This window comes from Colletotrichum fructicola (genome assembly GCF_000319635.2).
Source record: "Colletotrichum fructicola Nara gc5 chromosome Unknown KSG_Nara_v1_contig05, whole genome shotgun sequence".
Lineage (NCBI taxonomy): Eukaryota > Fungi > Ascomycota > Sordariomycetes > Glomerellales > Glomerellaceae > Colletotrichum > Colletotrichum fructicola.
Window position 1 is genome coordinate 2,319,760 of NW_027094055.1, and position 18,890 is coordinate 2,338,649.

At 55.2% G+C, this 18,890-nt stretch overlaps 4 protein-coding genes across 4 annotated transcripts; 2 read left to right on the forward strand and 2 right to left on the reverse strand.

The window, feature by feature from the left end:
* Nucleotides 1-6,847: 6,847 nt before the first annotated feature.
* Nucleotides 6,848-9,681, reverse strand: Lama1 (Laminin subunit alpha-1; the record flags this gene model as incomplete). Its single annotated transcript, XM_032035583.1, has 3 exons — nt 6,848-6,940; nt 6,996-9,590; nt 9,646-9,681. The coding sequence occupies 3 exons, from the start codon at nt 9,679-9,681 to the stop codon at nt 6,848-6,850; spliced, it is 2,724 nt and encodes a 907-aa protein (XP_031885396.1).
* A 1,777-nt stretch (nt 9,682-11,458) lies between these two features.
* dsc2 (DSC E3 ubiquitin ligase complex subunit 2) lies at nt 11,459-12,319 on the reverse strand (the record flags this gene model as incomplete). Its single annotated transcript, XM_032035582.1, has 2 exons — nt 11,459-12,004; nt 12,065-12,319. 2 exons carry the CDS (start codon nt 12,317-12,319, stop codon nt 11,459-11,461), a joined length of 801 nt encoding a protein of 266 aa, XP_031885393.1.
* A 963-nt stretch (nt 12,320-13,282) lies between these two features.
* Nucleotides 13,283-14,469, forward strand: CGGC5_v009325 (Dehydrodolichyl diphosphate synthase complex subunit; the record flags this gene model as incomplete). Its single annotated transcript, XM_032035581.1, has 3 exons — nt 13,283-13,504; nt 13,561-13,820; nt 13,872-14,469. 3 exons carry the CDS (start codon nt 13,283-13,285, stop codon nt 14,467-14,469), a joined length of 1,080 nt encoding a protein of 359 aa, XP_031885394.1.
* A 908-nt stretch (nt 14,470-15,377) lies between these two features.
* PHO23 (Transcriptional regulatory protein PHO23) lies at nt 15,378-17,651 on the forward strand (the record flags this gene model as incomplete). Its single annotated transcript, XM_032035580.1, has 3 exons — nt 15,378-16,567; nt 16,637-17,478; nt 17,530-17,651. The coding sequence occupies 3 exons, from the start codon at nt 15,378-15,380 to the stop codon at nt 17,649-17,651; spliced, it is 2,154 nt and encodes a 717-aa protein (XP_031885391.1).
* Nucleotides 17,652-18,890: the final 1,239 nt, after the last annotated feature.

Genomic DNA, 18,890 nt, shown 5'->3' on the forward strand with positions numbered 1-18,890 from the left:
CGAACCGCCCCAACCCGCCCCTATGCTCGTCGGGGTACGCCCGGGAACTTGGTTTGAATCAGCCTCCAGGCCGTCGGTCGGATGGATCTACATGGAGATGTCTAGCCCGTGAGGTGTGGCTGTTAATTAACCCATTCCTGGGTCATGCGGCCGAGATATCGGAGCCTCTGCGAAAATGGCCGATGGCGAGCCAGACGCCTCGCTGACCGCCGTCGTTTGACGCTGAGCTGCCCGCTACTGCTGAGTGGCCCTTTTTGAGGCTTTTGAGCCCGGACTGGCAATCATGTCGCCGTCGTCGAGGTCGTCGAGACTGGACTGGACTGGATTGCCAGATGAGAGAAGCTTCAGACGGTGCCCGGCAGCGTGGCCGCCCGTCCGTCTGTCTGCGCAGTAAGATAATAGGCGTCCATCTCGCAACTTCCGGGGCGTCCGTCACTTGATCCAAACGCCAACGGCGCACGGCAGAATGCAATTTCAACTCTCGAGACGCCGGCCGCTGCCCGATACTCAGACTTGACCGGCAGCCAGCTTACTCCACGCATGAGTAAGGTGGTGCCGTGCTGCGTGCTCGCCCCTGAGTCTAGCATGGGCTTCCTTTTCGCTTCCTTTCCGGCTCCAACCTCGACGTGTGGCTTTGACTCCCCGGACTTTGCGACAAGTATTAGGTCCCGGTGAAGAGATGAACCGTGCTGTCTGTCTGTCGTCGCCGGCGGCGGAAGCTTGATGCCCCAGCCAACATACATGGGACACGGCGCGCTACGGCACAATACACTATCAAAGTATGACGACAGTCCTTATTCTGCGCGTGTCCACCTACGGATAAGCCCTTTGGACCTACATGCATGCGAATGGATGGATGGATCGGGCGTTGATGAGCTAAGATCATCTCATCTCTTCCAAAACGTCCACCACTCCCGCTACCACCCTGTAAGGCATCCGGAACGGAATCAGCTTGCATCTAAAATTGCCGCTGGCTGACTCTTGCCCGAGCCACCGCCCATCTTCCTGCGGTACGAGTCAATCAACTTCTGACGTCGATGCTGGAAGATCTCTTTTTCGAATAGTGGCCGTGTGCGTGCGGTGCGGACGCATCCAAGGCACCACGGGCACCACCTACTGCACACACTACGCGTCAAACAAAGACGCCTCGGCCACGGCGAACCCTCCATCCCTCCATCCCTTCTGCCTCGTTTTGCCATGTGGTTGATGGAGCACACCAAGGGTCCGCAGACCGGGAACCGCGGCTGTCCAGGGACGAGGGTCATCCTCGCACCACTGCTGCTGAGAACGAGGCTGCACAGCTCACACCACCAATTCACGTCTGCGGCCTGCCCTCCTAGTTTCAACGGTCCGACATTTACCTGCCCACCATCAAGTTGTCAACCGGTGTCCGAAGTTCTCGAGTACGGAGCCCACGCAGCACCGTCTCTCGATTCGATCGAACGCCGGTGATGGTCCTGTCGCACCCACCTTTGACATGGCCGTCTGCCGAGCCACTGCGGGAATCCAGCCGTACTTGGTTACTGTCACGGAGGTGAGGTCAGCTTCAAACTCTGGATCCAACTTTCTTTCCTGCCCTCCCTCCACGCCGAGTAACAGAAATAGACAAAAGAAGATCAAATCTTCTCAGCTTCCCCCCTTTGGTGGTGATGGACTACGCAACGACAACATCCATTACCCGGTCGGCAAACATCATGGGAACCGCAACGCGACGCAACGGCGAATGCTTCGTTTCGGCAGCCTGTCGCTGTAAGTGTGATACAGATGCTACCGACCGCTTGCCTGCATGCTTTTTCTAAGCAAGCAAGGCATTGATAGACCGTCCTTCACCTGACTGTCGCTTGCCGCCTCACCGAGATTGGGTCACTGTGAAGGTTTAAGCACAGCCTAGCCAGACAAACCCGGCCCAAAGCTTGAGGGTTGCCTTTGACTGAGCTGCCCCCAATCAACCCAAGAGAGATTGACAGAGTCGCCGACGAGGATGCTTGGCAGATCCCATCGTCCCAACTACGACATTAGTGCAACGTTATTGGCCCTCTTGTTCGCCGGGCCTTCTGGATTCTTCCTAGGCGAGAGTTGCATTTCAACAAGGCCCTTGCTAGGGGAGCGAGGGGTACAGAACAGCTCGAGTGCGGCTGCTACCTGTTACATGGTACCTCGTTTTCTCCTCTGCGCTGTAGTACAACGCGCGTCGCTCGTCCGAGACGGCACTTTTCAACGTTTACATCCATCACGGCAGGCCTAGTGTTTTTGGCAACACCACCTGCAAACCGTTGGCCGGTTTGTCGTGTCATGCATCGAGTGCGACAGCCATGATGGCGCTCATTAACTTCATTGACCATCGCGCGCCCGACAAGTTCTGCTTCATGTCTTCGCACGCTAAGCTTCAGAGGTTCAGACAAGTGCACCGCGTGGCCGTTGTCCAACCGGTGCTCTAGTGACAATATAGAGGGATGGATCGAGCCCATGACTCGGTCCGCTCCCAGAGCACGCACACGACATGCCCCGACCACTGCATTTTCCACGGCCTTCGGGCACCTTGTCCGGCGCTTCAGACGATCAGCAAGCATATCGCCTCTGCCGTATTACTCCTAAGGCGGGCGTGTCGGTGCAGAGGCAACATCACTGCCATGCTGCAACCCGTCCAACGAATGCAGCTTGCAGCCCGTCAGGAGACTTTTCTCAGTACCATACGCAGTAGTATTCTGGCATCGCAGCGCATCCCACCCAAACCAACCAAACACCAAAGTCGGTCTGCACCGGGTGGCCTCCCCTCCCCTGCTCAACCTCCCACTTCTGATGCCGGGACTTGGTGCAAGTGGAATCCCAAGTCGATAAAGAGACCAAGCTAGCAACGCAGCACGCTATGGCAACAGCTGATTGATGGCAGCCAGCTCAGGTTAACCGCACCGCACCGCACCGCAACGCCCCCCAGTGTCGGTACGGTTTGGATTGATCGTCGTTGATGCGTCGTTGGACCACGTCCCGGCACGATTTGTGTGTGCCCAGAAGACGACGCTGCGTCGGCAACCTGTTTGGGGTCCTGAGAAGCAGATGGCTGTGACAAGTCAGATGCACACAAGCACACCCACACCACACAAAGCTCGTACACGTCGCTGACTCTGTCGCCATGCCTCTTGTCGCATCCTTGGCCGGTGGGAAGGGTTAGGGAAGGGCCTTTGCTGGACAACGTCCGGACCGTGCCCACACAGAGCAAATAGGCCTTTCCCGAAGTGCGCCTGTCTTCCGTGCCCGGTCGATGTCTGTCTCGTCTCTTATTTTCATTGCTGAACGGCCCTGCTGCCATCAGTGCCACACTGCCACGCCCCCCTTTGCCCACTTGCCAGAGCCCCAACCTTCCAGCATCAACCGTTTCAAATCACATCACTGCGGGATCTGGGCCGAGCTGTGGCACCTCCTCTTTTACCCGTCTTTTCCGTGTCTTCTAGAAGGCCCAAACCCCTGAGAAAGAAGCCCTTACGCTGTTCTCGAGCCAGCATCGGGGACTCCGCCCTTGAGGTCACCATGTGGGTGGGCAAGCATGGGTCCTTGGAGTCCAATCTTTTTTTAATGTCGTTCAGTTGCATCTGCTCTGCCTCAGCTTCAGCTTTTTTGGCGAAGCCCTACAGTCAACGGATACGCTCGCCACCAATGCGTGTTCAAAGCGACGCAGCATTTGATGGTCTTGGCCCTCATCATCCAGGCCCCGTCTCCATTGAATCCACCAAAACGTGTGGATATGACTCTGCAGCTTTGCCATCAAGGCCTCCATGCCAGCCATGACCTCAGCTCAATTCTTCAGCATCGACTCTCGCTTGCCGACAGCGAGTTTCACCAGGGTTCGTCCTCAGAAGCTTGCAAGGGCTTTTGTGACTAATGAGAAGGGAGATCTCCTCAAAAGATGCCATAGGGATGCGGTTTGAGGGCGGTGAGCAGCCAGGTGTTCACGCCCCAGCCCAGACGCGCTGCTGCGTTGACGTTCCATACGCAACCTACATATGGTTGTCTTGCTGTAAAAGGCCGCCAAACTGCATGAACACCTCACCTGCCGTGATCACCGCCATTTGGGTCGTTGCTTTTCCCACTTACCGCCCCTCCCCCATCGTGCATCAGACTTTCTCTGTCCACGTTGTCATTGCCACCGCCTGCTTGCCTGCCTGCCACGCCTCCATCTTCAAAAGGATGCCCCTACAAATCTGGCAAGTCTCCATCGTGACACGTACGCCATCAGGAACACGCTACAAGCTCATTGTCTTTGAAAGACTTCGCAGCCAACCCGCCCCCCTGGTCGTGCGCTACTCGAGTCTCGGCTCCAATCAAAGATTGTCAGCCGTCCGGTTTGGGCCAGTGGCTCCGCCGCCCTACAGACAATGAAGATCGGCAGCACCATTGCCTCCCCACCAAATTTCGATGCCAAAGCGGCGTGGAAACAGAGTCGCAAAAACTCATTTGCCAAAGGGCAACAAGGCACTGACGGTGCCTGATTCGGGGAGCGCGGTCAAAGAGACAAAGACGAGGCAAGGGTCTTCTTCTCACTTCCTCTCCCCCATGCGTTGGACCATTCGGTGCCAACACCAGCCCCGGCACTTCCACCGGCACCACCACCCCAACCATCCTCCCAAATGACCCGTGGGACCTTGCCTCGCCTTGCCGTATCGTCATCTTCGCGAAGATGGGCGTTCCCGAGGAATCCAGACCTTTCGGCGGATTCGCAGATCCCATGAACCACGCACACCAAGGCTGCTTTTCTTCATGTTCACGGTTCGTCCCCCCCTCTCCTCCCTCTCTCACCCCCGGCTCCTTTGGGTAATTACCTGCCCTGCCATTTGGGGGCCGCCCTAAGCCCAATATTGTGTCATGCCTTATACGGCCTATGCCAGGATTCGAACATCACATCCAATCTGTCAGGCCGAAGATCATGCTCGTTGTCGATCTCGAGCTTCATTGAGCAGCGATTTGCCGCCCTGTTCCCTTTGTTGAGGGTCTTGCGTCTTGGGGATCAGTCAGGTGACCATCAAGAATGTCGCAACGGAGACGGGTCCGGTCATATGCGGCAGGCGGAATTGAGGGCGCGCGAATCTATCTCATGTGCTCGACACGTTTTTTCTTTACCCTTTCTCTCTGGTCCCATTGCGGATTGGCTTCCGGCGGAGCGGGCGGTGGCCGCGGCGCGCCCATCTCGCCTCCACCTTTTCGCCGTGGGATGACGATATCACATCCAATCTTGGGAGGGGCGAAATGATTACAGATGCGTGATCGTCTTTCTGGCATGCTCACGCGGGTCCGGGACGATGGCTTTCGTGTTGAGGGCGGGGAGAGAGAGCGCGCGTGTGTCCCCGGCATGTGCTCTTCTGTTGAGAGTTCCGAAATGAGTGATTGCAGCTCGATGATGATATGCCTCGTGAAATTTTTGGATGAGTTTTGCTAGTCGGGCAGTATCATTTAGCTATCCGGGCAGTGTCTATACATACGTGTGTAATCCGTAGCTTGTTTCTAAAGCGACTATTATATTTCTCGCCTTCGTTATCGTTATTATCTATTATCGTCGTTTATTATTATAATAGTCGTCGTCGTCGTGGTCGTTATTATCGTCGTTATCCTTATTACTACTCCTATCGTTCCCTCTATAATCACGGATTATAGGGGGACACTGCCCGACTAGCAAAACTCTTTTGGATTTGTGAAGCTTCCTGCTGTTCCCACTTTGAGTGCTTCATGTCGTATTCTACGATTTGTATTGAATTGGTGCCCTGTAGATCCTGCTCAAGGCTGAAAATATCCTCTCTCCCTATACGAGAAGCACTTATCTCTGCGGCAGTAGGGGTTCTGGCACTGACGTATCTGACTGACCATGCAGGCATCTTGGTCGTGAGTCTTGCAAGGAGTGTGTGTGTGTGTGAGAGAGAGAGAGAGAGAGAGAGAGAGAGAGAGAGAGAGAGAGAGAGAGAGAGTCCTTGTAGATATCCAATCTGCTTCAACCCATATTTCATAGCCATGAGTACGGCCAAGGCTGAGTGAGGGTAGTGAAACATCGTCAGACTCCTACTCTGGACTCGGGTAGACAGACACAATGAAGCTGAGGCATGTCTGTCTGCTGGACCCAGCAGCCCAAAGCGGTATTTGCATAACTAGCTGGAGGGACCTGGCTGACTTGTATCACGGGTTCCCGGGGCTTACGCGGGATCGGCCATGTTCGTGTTAGTGTGAGTAAGCTTGATGAATCCGAAAAGACCATGTCCAGCATTAGCAGCAATGCAACTATGGAGTAATCCTTTTCAGATTCATCGGATCATAACCTCAACATCGACGGAACCAGTGCAGCAGCCCGCTGAAACACATCATTTCGACACGTGAGGAGCACAATCGTTAGTAGGTCAAATATTTCTGGTGATGGTATTCATTCAACCTCTTAGTTGGGGTGTTTCTCTCCTAGTCAAACTCCTGTCATCTCCATTCTCTGTCGTATGGTATCCAAACTACTACACCAAGCTTCTGTACAAAACATAAAATGGGACCAACAGCAACGGCATCCAACAGTACAAGCCGGAAGGCGTGGTATCCAACGTAAACAATAAGGTAATATCTCTCCCCCTTTTCTCCTTTTTTCTATAATCCCGCTATGCAAAATAAACAGCGACGCCGGCTGGAGAAAGAAGAAGGCCAGCAAACTCGTGTGGTAGACGGGCAAACGTAAAACGGTGATCGTCTCCCCGTGTCTAGTGGTACATGTGTAGCAATAATTGATATTGATGTTGGAGAACTCCGCGTAAATGAAAATGAAGGCGTAAGTGTGATACGACGTGGGAGAACGTGGACGCCGCTTGTATTATTGTCATGATATGGTCGATTATCTCGGGCTCAGGGGTGACCGCCCGGGGCCCTGGGACTTTTTGAGCTTCGACAGCTCTTCCTCGAGTCGTCTCCTCTTGCCTTGCTCCTCCTGTGATGCTGATTAGTATGCTGGTGATAATTGCAAGAATACGTTTCTGACTCACCCTGAGATCCTCCTGGAACTTCTTTCTCTCCTCTCTCATTGTAGCTCGGAACTGTTCGCTGAGCATAGTGGCTCCAGCACCACGAGCACCGGGGCTTGGCACCACCTTGAGCCGCTCCGCATCGAGCTCTTCCTGCAGCTTCGACATCTTGGTCCTCGAGTTGAGAACCTCGGCGTCGAGTTGATCCTTGAGAGAAGCCACCTCGCCCTCGAGGCTGGACTTTGTGGCCAGCGCATCGTCAAGTTTGGTTTCAACGTCGAACTTCTCCTTCTCGGCATTGATCGTCTCAGCCGTGATGTTCTCGAGTTCCTTAAGAGTGGAGCTCAGTTCCTCCTTAAGTTTGTCGACCTCTGACTTGAGCTGCTCGACCTCGGCGGTGCTCTTAATAGCCGCGGCCTGCGTCGCTCTCTCCTTACGAGAGCCGTACGCGCCGTCAAGCTCAGCTTGCGCAATGGTCAACTCAGTCTTCAGCTCGACAATCATCATGTTGAACCGGTCGAGCTCCTCCTCCTTCTCCTTGACTTCCTTGCTCTTGGCCTCGGCTTCTTGCTGCTTCTCCACAGCTGCCTTCTCTGCCGCCGCCAACTTGGTCTTGAGCAGAGAGACTTCCTCGTTTGCCTTTGAAAGCTTGCCGTCAGTCTCCTGGACGTTATTGTTGATGCCCGACAGCTTTGTCTCCGCCTCTCTGACGCTTGCCTCGAGCGCAGCAATTTTGGCATCGCGCTCCTTGATTTCGTTCTGGGTCCTCGCGGAGCTAGATTCGTTGGCCATGCGTGTGGCATTCGCAGTCTCAGCCTCCTTCTCTGCCTTGGCAAGCTTCGCCTGAGCCTCTGTAACTTCCGCCTCGGATTGCTCCAACAGTGACCGAAGCTGGTCGAGCTGGTCTTGCTTAATGGTCAGCTCGAGGGTTCTCTCTTCATCCGCCCGCGCCTGGGCTGCGCGGAGCTGGTCGAGCTGATCCTGTTTGGCCTTCAACTCAGTGTCCTTCTGAGATTCTGTCTTGTTGCCCAACTCTCGTTGCTGCTTGATCTGGCGCTTGAGGACTGACTTTTGTTCCTTCAGGCTGGTGGCTTGGCTGTACAACCATTGCACCTTGGTCGAGAAGGCCGACAAAGAATAAGGCTCGTTTGTATCGATATTCTCGTCCTCTGACATGTCGGCGTCCTCTCCCATTCCTTGCTCCAGTCGCGTGCGGCGGCGGTCTGCCTTTTGCTTCTGGATGCTGGCGAAGCCGGACTGGATAATATCCCACAAGCCCATGAGGACTGCCTCTGTCTGTTCGTCGTCCTGTTTCTTGACCGCTGTTTTGCTGGCGGTCTTCTTCATCTCTTCCTCAACAACGATCAACGCATCTCGCAGGTAGTCGAACTGCGCATCTAGGCCTGCGTTGGGGACCTCAGGGAACTCAGGGTCAACCACGACTAGAACGTCACGCAACTTCTGGTTTAGATCTTCGATGCGTCCCTCGGCTCGAGTAAGAGCAATGGAAGACGCCGCGGCTGCAGACTCCGCATCCTTGAGACCGTCTGACGACTGTCCTTGCAGTTGCTGTTCCTCCCTGACCACCATGAGACCCTGCTCTAGATATTCGAACTGGCTTCCGAGTGCGACCCCAGGCTGAGCTGGCGCAGGCGGCTCGCGGAAGCCGCTGTTCTTGGCAGGATTAAAGTTTACAATTACCTCTCGCAAAGAGTTGTTGAAAGTCATAAGTTTTTGCTCCGTATCCGTGACAGATTGTAGTCGCTGTGTATTCTCCTTTTGCAAAGAGTCGATTTCAGCGTTCAAGGCATCAGCCTGTGCCCGAAGTTGTGCGTTCTCGTCTTGCAGCCTGCTGACCGCGTCGGCTTGCGCGCGGAGTTGGGCATTTTCCTCCTTGAGTCTGTCCGCCTCATCTCGCAGCTGCTTGTCTTCAACTCCAGGCGCCTTGGATGGGATATTCAGTGGCGTGACCTTGGGTTTTCCGCGAGAGGGAGAACCGTCGAGGCCCAAGTCTTGAAACAGGCCATTTTCATCGAAGAAGGAGTCATCCCCGGGGACCTCCATGCTGTTGCGACCGTTGGTGTACGTATACAGGCTCTCAGGGCTTCCCGGGATTCCGTTCATGATTTGCGCCGGCAGCTGATTTACGGGTTTCTTGGAAGCCTTGTGTGTCAACTGAAGGATACCAGCGGTATGCTCCAATAGACTTCGTTGCGACTCAATCAGACGTTGCTCGAGGTTCCGCAGTTCGTTTGACAACTCTTCGCATCGCTTCTCACTAGCCTGCCGTTCAGCCTCGGCCTCTCGCATGGATTCGCCCATACTATTGCGGTTGCTGCCGATCAAACTCCTCCTCTTGCCAGCGTCGGGCTGCGAATAGAGCCTGGCCATGGAAATCGCGGCATCTCGGTATTTCGTCTGGATGGCGAGGTTTGTGCGTGTTTGCTCCGTGCGCAATGCCAGGGACTGCACCTGTTTCTTCAGACTATCCACCTCTTCTTGCGACAATATCCTGAACTGTTTACTGTCGGTCAATGCCGTCTCGGTCAAAAGATGAACTTGGATAGGGTCCTTGAGGTCGACGAGGGCGGAACTCGGGGGTAGCTTTGTGTTCATCTACGATTTGTTAGAGGATGGCGCGCGGCCGGCAATACAGATAGGGCAGACTGACTGGATTGACACGCAGTGGCGCCGCAGAGTTGTCCATCATGTCTCTCCTGTATTCATCCCCACCGCGGCCAGGCGCCCGGGGCGGCGAGGGCCTCCCCGGGGAATACCCGTTCATTATTTGTGATCGACTGTAGCAAGAGAGTGACTCGTCAAAGCATTATATTAGGGTGAAAATCGTTGAACCGTAGAATTGTTTACGAGGAAGTCGTCGTCGTCGTAGTCGCGGCCGTAGGGAGCATGTTCTTCTCTGGTGGACGAGGTGGAGTCGGTTGAGGGTATCTGAACGGACAGACTTCGAACAACAGAGCAAGCAATGAAAGCTCAGACAAACAATCGCACAGCGTCTTCCGTTTGGGAAGGTAGGAAGGAGCAGAGGAGGACAAAGGGTGGCTGGTGGCTGGCGCGTGGGATTGTGCCGGAGCCCCTTGGTGGGAAGGGAGCAAGGGGGTGTTTTTTACTGTATCGAGCGAGGTGCGAGTCGCAGCCGGAGGGACGTGGATGGCAAGAGGGTCGGTCGTGACACCAGAGCAACCGCTTCGTAATCGCTATCGGCGCGGAGACGGGAGGATGATGAAAAAAGCCTTTCCCTGGGGAGGCAGAGACATCCTTTTCTTCCCAGTCAAATGCAAATGCAAGGTGGATCAGCAGAAAAGAGTTGTAGTGCCAGCAGCGAGATGTGGTGGCCGAGGGCGTGAGTTTGCCGTCCCAAAAATTGAGTTGGGTGACCTGTCGCAGCGGGTGGCAGTCTGGCAGACACTTGACACTACCTAACCTCACTGTACCTATTCGTACACACGTACCAAAGGTACCTACCTACCTACACTGAGGTGCAGCCAGAGGACCCCGCCCCCTTGCAGGCCGCCCGTTTGCTGGCGATGCTTCGCAGCTCCCACTCTCGGGGAGGCACTTGCGCTAAGCTTATTTAGGTTCGTCCCTTGCCCCGTTCCTTTCGTTCATCGTTTTCCTTGGGCAGCTGCCGCCCTTCTATTGGCAGACAGGTGGCCGTTAGCTTTACGGCACGTAGAGCAGACGCTAAGCAACAAGTCAAGAACGTGTACTGCGTAAAGGTCACTGGGCCGTATTTTTAGTTTTCTTCTTGGATTGCCTTCCCGCCTTATCCATCCGCGTATCTCTGGAAAAATTGTGTCTCGTCGGCCACAACATCTTGAATCCTCGTGGAAGCTGAGGTGATACTTCCTTCGGTGACTGAGAGCCGTCATCGCTGTTGCAGCTTGCATAAAATCAGTCTGCATCTGTAATCTGGGGCTCAAATCACCGTAATTTCGGGTTCCTGACGACCGGGATCTTTGAGCCGGGATCACGCCGAGCTATGCCAATTCTGACAGCCACCCGAACCTGTTTAGGCGACGTGCTAACCGTCATCCCAAAAACGGTTCTCGGCCTTACCAGGGCCCTCAATAATATCGATAGACCGAGCAGATCAATGGATTTTCTTTAATGATGAGCCAGGCATGCTGCTGAAAATACCCGACCGACGCATGAGTAGTTGAGAGCCTTGCTTACATCTTCATCCTCAAGTCCTTCCCAGCAATTAGGCCATCCAGAGCCCATCCATATAATCGGTACAAACCACAATGCATATGAATGCAAGGTTGAAGTTGATCTGTTACTAAGTAACTGTCCTGTCAGTCACCGAGTCTAATATCAACGCATCAGTGAGCTCCTCAGGCCTGTCTTGGTAGGCTGTATCACTACGGCTGACGTCGTAGAGCCGTGACGAACAGTGGTTCGATAGTAACGACAAGAAACATTTATTCCTCTTGGAGTATGCCTGGTTTTTGACTTTTGTTTGTTCAGTCCTCCCGACCATCCTGGCCGGCTGGTCTCCTACGCCCCGCATCCGTATCAATGCCTTGAGCTCCCGAAGCGGTTGCAGTTGACCCTTCACTCTCTAGCCTGCGCTGAAGTCCCTCGAATTCATTTCGCCTCCTCTGGCTCCTGACGCCAACCATCCAGCCGGGAAGACGCCACTTGGTCATCGCGCCTGGCAGAAAGTCGTTCCTCCAGGAGTATCCGACAACCCATCCAATAAGTGCACCAAGCAGAGAGCCAGGCCATTGGAAGAGTGCGAGCTGGATGGCGAGTGCGTAGCGATACGACTTGTCGGAGAAGGTGAGCCCAACGAACTGGTCATTGGTCGGCGGGGCAGCGGATGCCGCAACGCGATATCGGTAAATATGAGGGATCACGGCGTGGTATTGCGCGAGGATCGCAAATATGATCGGGGTCGGCCCCGCAGGCATGTAGTTGAATAAGCCTGCAGTCAATGGCCGTAGCACTAGGGACAGAAATACTGGCGGAATCACGGCAGTGAAGAGTGACGACACGAGAATGAAAGACTGCGACGGCGATAGTCAGCATCACGAGACCTCACGTACTTGGGATTCGGAGTAACTCACGGCGTACTTCCTCGAACCCCACATCTGCTCAATTACCCTCAAGTGGTAGAGAGTCATGGAGGCGAACAGCACCTCGCTGGAGTTGGTACAGCATAGCTGATATGTCAGCAGCCGCCAGAGCTGATGGTATCGCCATAGATGGGTGTCGACAATGATGTAGAAGTAGTGCTTGACGTCAAACAGGCTAGCCGCGATGGAGCCTGAGACCAAGCCCAGGACAAGAGTGCGCGTGACAGGCGCATTCGTGAAGGACATGTTGTCGAGGTGCTATCGCATCGTAGCTCGACTTGTTGTCTGGATCACTCTCGATCGGCAGGGCAGAGCAGAGGGGCAGGGAGAGGCACGTAGGTGGTAGGTAGCTCAGGTAGTGGGCGATCCCTGGCGATGGGAAGCTCTGTTCTGCTAAATGCGACTCCCTTGCAGCGCAGTCTCGGGCAGGATATTCCGATACGTGTTGCCTCTTCAGATTGAGTGATTCGACGCGGGTTGAGTGGCCGACGACTTCGTGGATGAATCGAGCAGGCCGTACGGCCAATGTTGCCAGGTGGTTTTTTGGGCCACTGTCAAATCCACTCGAAGCTCGACGCATGCGGCAGCGCCTGCACAATGACCTTCAAGCCGACTGACAGTGGGTGAGTGGGTTTGGGGAATGACCCAGCCTCGGGTCCACGTTCCAGCGCCACAGTAATGTTAGGTAAGGCAAGCCTCATCGGCAAGGGCAACGTCCCCCGGTTCAAACCATGGATGACACCGCATGCAACAGCGAGGCTGGAGGGCTGATGGTCGGGAAGGGTGTGGCTTGTTCGCATCACCCGCTAACACGGGGCATGTGTACAGTCTCATTGGCCCACCGCTTTTCTGCCAACTTGTGATGCTCCTGCTTCCCTTCGGCATCCCTGTCGCGACGTATTTCTGTGAGGCGCAGAGCTCTGGGCACACGCCGCCGCCGCCGCTACTTCCAGACTCCAAGCTTCTGGTGGCCGAATGCTGAGATCAAGCGGGTACTTTTCCAAGTTGCCAACAGAGCTGACGCGCCATCACGCAGTGGCTCAACCTGTTCTCGTGCTTTCTTTTCTCTGTACTTGTGGTTGACATACTTGTCTTTTCCTCCTCACCAAATTTGTAACTTGTTCAAGTCGGTTTATTCCTGTCTACAACTGCACAACTAGCCAGCTTTCCCTCCGCCAGAGGTCGCGCCAAAATCCAAGTCTGCAAACCATGTCAGAAATCTTCCTGAACCACATCAGCCGATGGCTGTTGAGCTCCCCGCCCGCGGAGTGGGCGATCAATCAACTGCGCGAACTGCTCATCGGAGCGTTAAAGCAAGGGCCAATTCCCCAACATGTCGCTTTCGAAATGGACGGCAACAGGCGGTATGCCCGAGGCAAGCGTATGGAGACGATAGAGGGCCACCACCACGGTTTTGAAGCCCTTGCACGGGTGTGCATCACTTCAAGCCATTCCTACCAAAATTATGACTGACCGTCGGAGTGCAGGTCCTCGAAATTTGCTACAAGTGCGGCGTCCGAGTCGTGACAGTTTACGCCTTCAGCATCGAAAACTTCAACCGCCCGCAATACGAGGTCGATGGGCTGATGCAGCTGGCCAAGGTGAAGCTTGAGCAGTTGACACAGCATGGGGATCTGCTGGATCGATATGGTGCGGCGGTTCGGGTGCTCGGTCAGAGGGATCTCATCCGCAAGGACGTTCTCGACGTGGTCGACCGTGCTGTGGATATGACCAAGTACAATAAGCGGTAAGAAATGCGCAACCTCGGACGCAAGGAGTATTGAGCTGACCTCGATAGCAACGTCTTGAACATCTGCTTCCCGTATACTTCAAGGGAAGAAATGGCGACAGCGATGCGCTCCACGGTGGAAGAGTATATGATGCCCCCGGGCCCCAAGTACACGCCGTTCCCTGCGGCGCGCATTTCGCAAAAGATCATGTCGAAGCAGCTAGACCGACGCGAGCCTCTTCCAACCATTCGCGACACATCCCCGGCACCTTCATCCCGGTCAGACGGCGATGATGGCGCATCATCGTCAACGACCCTGCCTCCAGACTCGCCGTCGCCACCAAATCACCGTCCCGGTTCCTCTGGCGGAATGCGCCTGAAGAACCCGGAGACCATCACAGCCGAAACGTTGAACAACCACATGTACACTGCTGGTAACCCCCCGTTGGATATCTTCGTTCGGACTAGTGGCGTAGAGAGGCTCAGCGACTTCATGCTCTGGCAGTGCCACCAGGACACTCACATCTTCTTCCTCAAGTGTCTGTGGCCCGATTTCGATCTGCAGCACTTCCTCCCTGTCCTTCTAGAATGGCAATGGAGGCAAAAAACGATCGAGAGAGACGAGAGGCCTAGACAGATCGCCGCTAATGCGTGGAAGCTCGCCTAAGCCCGTGACGTCGAATCTGTAACGAGTGGGCTGCTTTCTGATCGATGGAGTGAGCAGGCGTTCTATATCTCATAATGGTCCCTGATTAGGGAAAGCAACGACCTAGGATTCCTCCGGCCTAGGTCGCGTCAACAGCAGGAGGAACGGCGGGACTGATACCAGCATGGCAGTGATTGTAAACCGCATTGATATCCACAAGATTCATCTGTCGATTGAAGAATAAAGTAGATTATTTCAAGGTTGGTGTGTTTAAATATTTGGACTTTCGAATTCCAGACAAAGAAATAGTTCCCCAGCTTGGAATGGAACGTATGTTGGCTGCCAAAACGCATTCATCTTGTGAGCCTTATCAAGGTGTGGCGCACCGCGATAAGAAGACGAGGGATGACGACAATCAATGTGGCTTTTCGCATTTGCGAAATCAGATGGTAGGTCAGCGGGTGGCTGGAGGTGGGAGAAAACCAGGTCTGGCCTGGACAGTTGTCAGCGGTCCAGGGGCCTTGAGGTCCAGTTGCTACCTAGGAGAGAGCTACGGGGGCCTCAGGCTGAAATGGCTCGCTAAGTGACGGATGGGGTCCCTCAGCCAATCCTCCGCCCGCGGCAGAGCAGATCCCCAAAAAGACGTGGATGATGGAACATCCCGAGGCGTCGCTCTTGATTTTCCTCGCGCACTCCCCTCACACACCGATGCTGTTCAGCACCTCCCGAGCCTTCATTACGACCAGAATGCTCTAGATTGCTATACTCACACGTTATAATCACCTATATTTTGATTTTTGCACGGCGAGACCACTCTAGATCCCCCCTGCCCAGCGCGGCACTTCGTCCCGAGAACTCGTCGCTGCGACCACATCGCTCTCCCGCCCACGACCTCGTACGTTCCGCGCGCCTTGCCGACCGAAGTCGCGATGAAGTCGGCCAAAACATCCGCGGCGGATACGCCGTCCAGCAGGCGGTCCCAGCCTGTTCGACAGACTCGCACCAACCCCCCGCGCGTCTCTTCTGGCCTGCGAGGATCCGGCGGCGGTCGGGACTCGCTCACCGGTGGTTCCTCTTCTGACCAGCCCATCGACATCTTTCCCGCCATTACATACTTCTCCGATGCCATTGCCGCCTTTCCCAAAGAGATGGTCCGACACTTTACTCTACTCAAGGAGGTCGATGCCAAAATCGTTGCTCCCGAAGATGCCCTCTTCCAGCTTGTCGACGCTGCAATGAGCGCGCCAGCTCCGCAGCCCCGACCGGTTAACGACGCATCTAGCAGTGTCGCGCCAGCTTCTGCTCCGATGAGCGCCCAGAACAGCTCCAGCGGAGCCCCTCTCGGAGCCATTGCCCCTCCTGCCCCCTCAACCGACGGCTCCTACGCGACGTCCATATACGATCCAAGCAACCTGCCACGACGACAGCTCTTCCGACAGACTGCTATCAAGATTCAGGAGATGTTGGGTTCACTGGAAGAGAAGAACCACGTCATTTCGACCGCGAATGACGCTCTTCAAAAGCAGCTTGCCCGTATTGACGACGTCTGGCCCCACGTCGAGAGCGAATTCAGTGACGAGGCAAAATGGGGAAGCAATACACACTGGGCATACCCTGAGAACCGAGCCGTCAGCAAGGCCGCACATGCTGAGCGCTCACGGCGCGAGGGCGCTGCCGCTATTTCCGCCGCTGCTCAGCAGCTCGCAGAGGAAGCAGCTGCCAGAAGCGACGCGCGGAAGCAGGCGGTGCAGGCAAAGAAAAACCAAAAGACGCAGCACCAAGAGACTGATGGCGACGATGCCGAGGCTCGACCCAAGCCCGAGGCCGGCAAGAAGGGTCACGGAGGAAGCAAAGCACGCAAAGCGGCCGAGACCGCCGCCAATGTAGGCCTAGGCATCTCCACAAATGGAACAACAAACGGGACGGCGCCGCAGCCCAAGAGACGCAAGGTCGAGAAGACGCCCAGCGGAAACAATGTACCCAGCGCGATGAGCACCGTGTTTGGAAACAACGTCTCCAAGGCGAAGACGACAAGTCCCAGAGAGACACCAGCTCCGGAGGGGCAGGGCCCGAAGAAGCGAAAGGCCCTACCTTCTGGTACCGGCCAGGCAAAGAAGAGGTATGTTTCGCTGAAAAGAAGCCTCGGTCCAATTCGATGACATGTTTGCTGACGTATGGTGATTTACAGCAAGAACGGCACTGCGGCCATGTCCCCGTCCGTCACGTCCTCTCCAGTTCTCAGCACTTTCCCCGAACCACCGCTGCCTCAAGGCTCTCCTGCTCCGACCGTCACTCCAGTGCCCCCGGCGCCTAAAGTGCCGACCGTTTCCCGAGCCAAGCAGAGCACTACACAAGCGGCGGTAGAGGGCGGGAAGCAATCTCGGCCGCCTTCGTCTGCGTCGACTAAGCCGAACGGAGCCCCGCCAGCGACGCCCGAGGTCGCGCCTGTGACAGCGACGCCCAAGCCTACGGTCGAACCGCAGCCTGCACCTAAAGAGCCATCCGCACCTCCTGTGCCGGAGATCACGAAGAAGGAGCCTGAGACAACCGAGACGGCCATCAAGCCAAGCATACCGGTAGCGAAGCAGAAAAAGGAAACGCCCAAGCCGGAGGAGCCACAGACCCCGATTGAGCCTCCGCCAGTACCACAGACAGTCACCGCTGCAACAGTGACAAAGAGCGGGCGTGCCAGTAAGCCGTCAACACCTGCAATGGCTACATTCCAGGAGGCGGCACGGCCCAAGTCGGCTCGCAACACCGACAGCACCACAAACAAGCGAAAGAAGAGCAGTTCAGCGGCGGCAACCAAGGCTGCCCCCAAACCAGCAGATGAGGCTGAAGATAGCGAGGATGCCGAGGATGCAGAGATCAGAGCCAAGCGCAGCTACGACTATACGGAAGACGAGCCTACGTACTGCTACTGCACTAGCGTCAGCTACGGTGAGATGGTTGCTTGCGACGCAGATAACTGCGAGAGGGAATGGTTTCACCTCAACTGTGTTGGTCTCAAGGTAGCACCAAAGGGAAGCTGTAAGTGTACAAAAAAAATGTATATGTGGGCAAAGCTAACAGTTGACGCAGCAAAATGGTACTGTGAGGAGTGCGTTCAGAAGCTGGCAAAGCAAGGCAAGAAGTTGTCCCACAAGTACAACCTGCTCCCCAACGCCATGAATATTCGCAAGCAGCGGGGTCCGCAGTACTGAATGACTTTTTCAATACGACTCGCCGTGCGGCTTGCACGGCTCAACGGCAAGTAGGGATATGATGATGAGTACAAAGTTGTATTTTCAGCGTGGAACGTTCCACATTTCTACACGGCGTTGGTTTGATTTGGCGTGTAGGTCGGTCGGCACGTTCGTGTTTGGCCGACCTCTAGATACCTTTTACCTAACGAGCATTTGGATCGCGGGGTAAATCAACATGGAGCAAGGTACATGAGCTAGTTGCCCTCAGGAATGGAGTACAGCACATACTGCCGGGACGGCAAAGCAGGAGGGGGCGTATCACATCTTGGGACGGCTCACCTGGTGGCGATCTGGCCCGTGGCGCGAAGGGTCTTTCTGTGAAGACGAGTTGGAGGATGAAAGCGTGTGCGTGTGCCTGACCGCTGCAATGTCTATCGGGGCCCCCCGAATCGGGATAGAAGAGAAATCTAATTCGGAGCTAGAGATCAATGGAAATGCTCAAGAGGAGATGTTTCCACCCAATGGGAATCTTGCAGTGCTGTGGTGCTCGCCTCAACGGTTCGGACGGGTTTGTCCTTTATGCCGGCCACGTTCCCCGGTGCTTTGGCCCGGCGAGTTTCAGCAGTGGGATTCCGCGGAAGCTGCAGCAATTACCGCGTCGGGGTTCTGTTCGACCCAAGGTGCCTGTGGGATAAAGAGGAGTGCAGAGCAGGTCCAAAGGTCACGATGCATGCACTGGCGGTGAAGGTAGGGGGAAAAGGGGTAAAGAGAGAGACTCGGACACAGGTGATCTAGGTGTGAGGTGGGGAGTAAAACACGGAAACGTTTACGTGGTCCAGATCCGGGGTGAGAAAGGGACGTGGGCAGTGGAGGTTTGGATATCCATGAGTGTCGGTGTTCTTTACGCGGTGAGGGGCTCCTCAGAGGTACACGAATACCTCAGAGGCTGCAAGGAGTACAAAATACCCCTGGACGAGCAATGCAGGCCTTGTCGTTTTGGGCCGGGGTAGGAATTTCTGGGGTAAGAGTTGAAAAGGGAAAGTGAGTTGCTGGGGTCTTGTCACTCGCCCCTTTTTTTCTGGTGAGTGTGGTTGAGCCGCCACTGCGCCTGCCGGGGGGGGAGACTTGCCTGAAATAGAGACAGGGCAAAAGGCAACTTGAGTGGTGGGCAGGCAAGTGATGGCGATATGAGTGAAGCCGACGTAAGGTACTTTGCCATCCGTCAGGGTGTGTGATCGAGAAACGACTTCAGGTTAG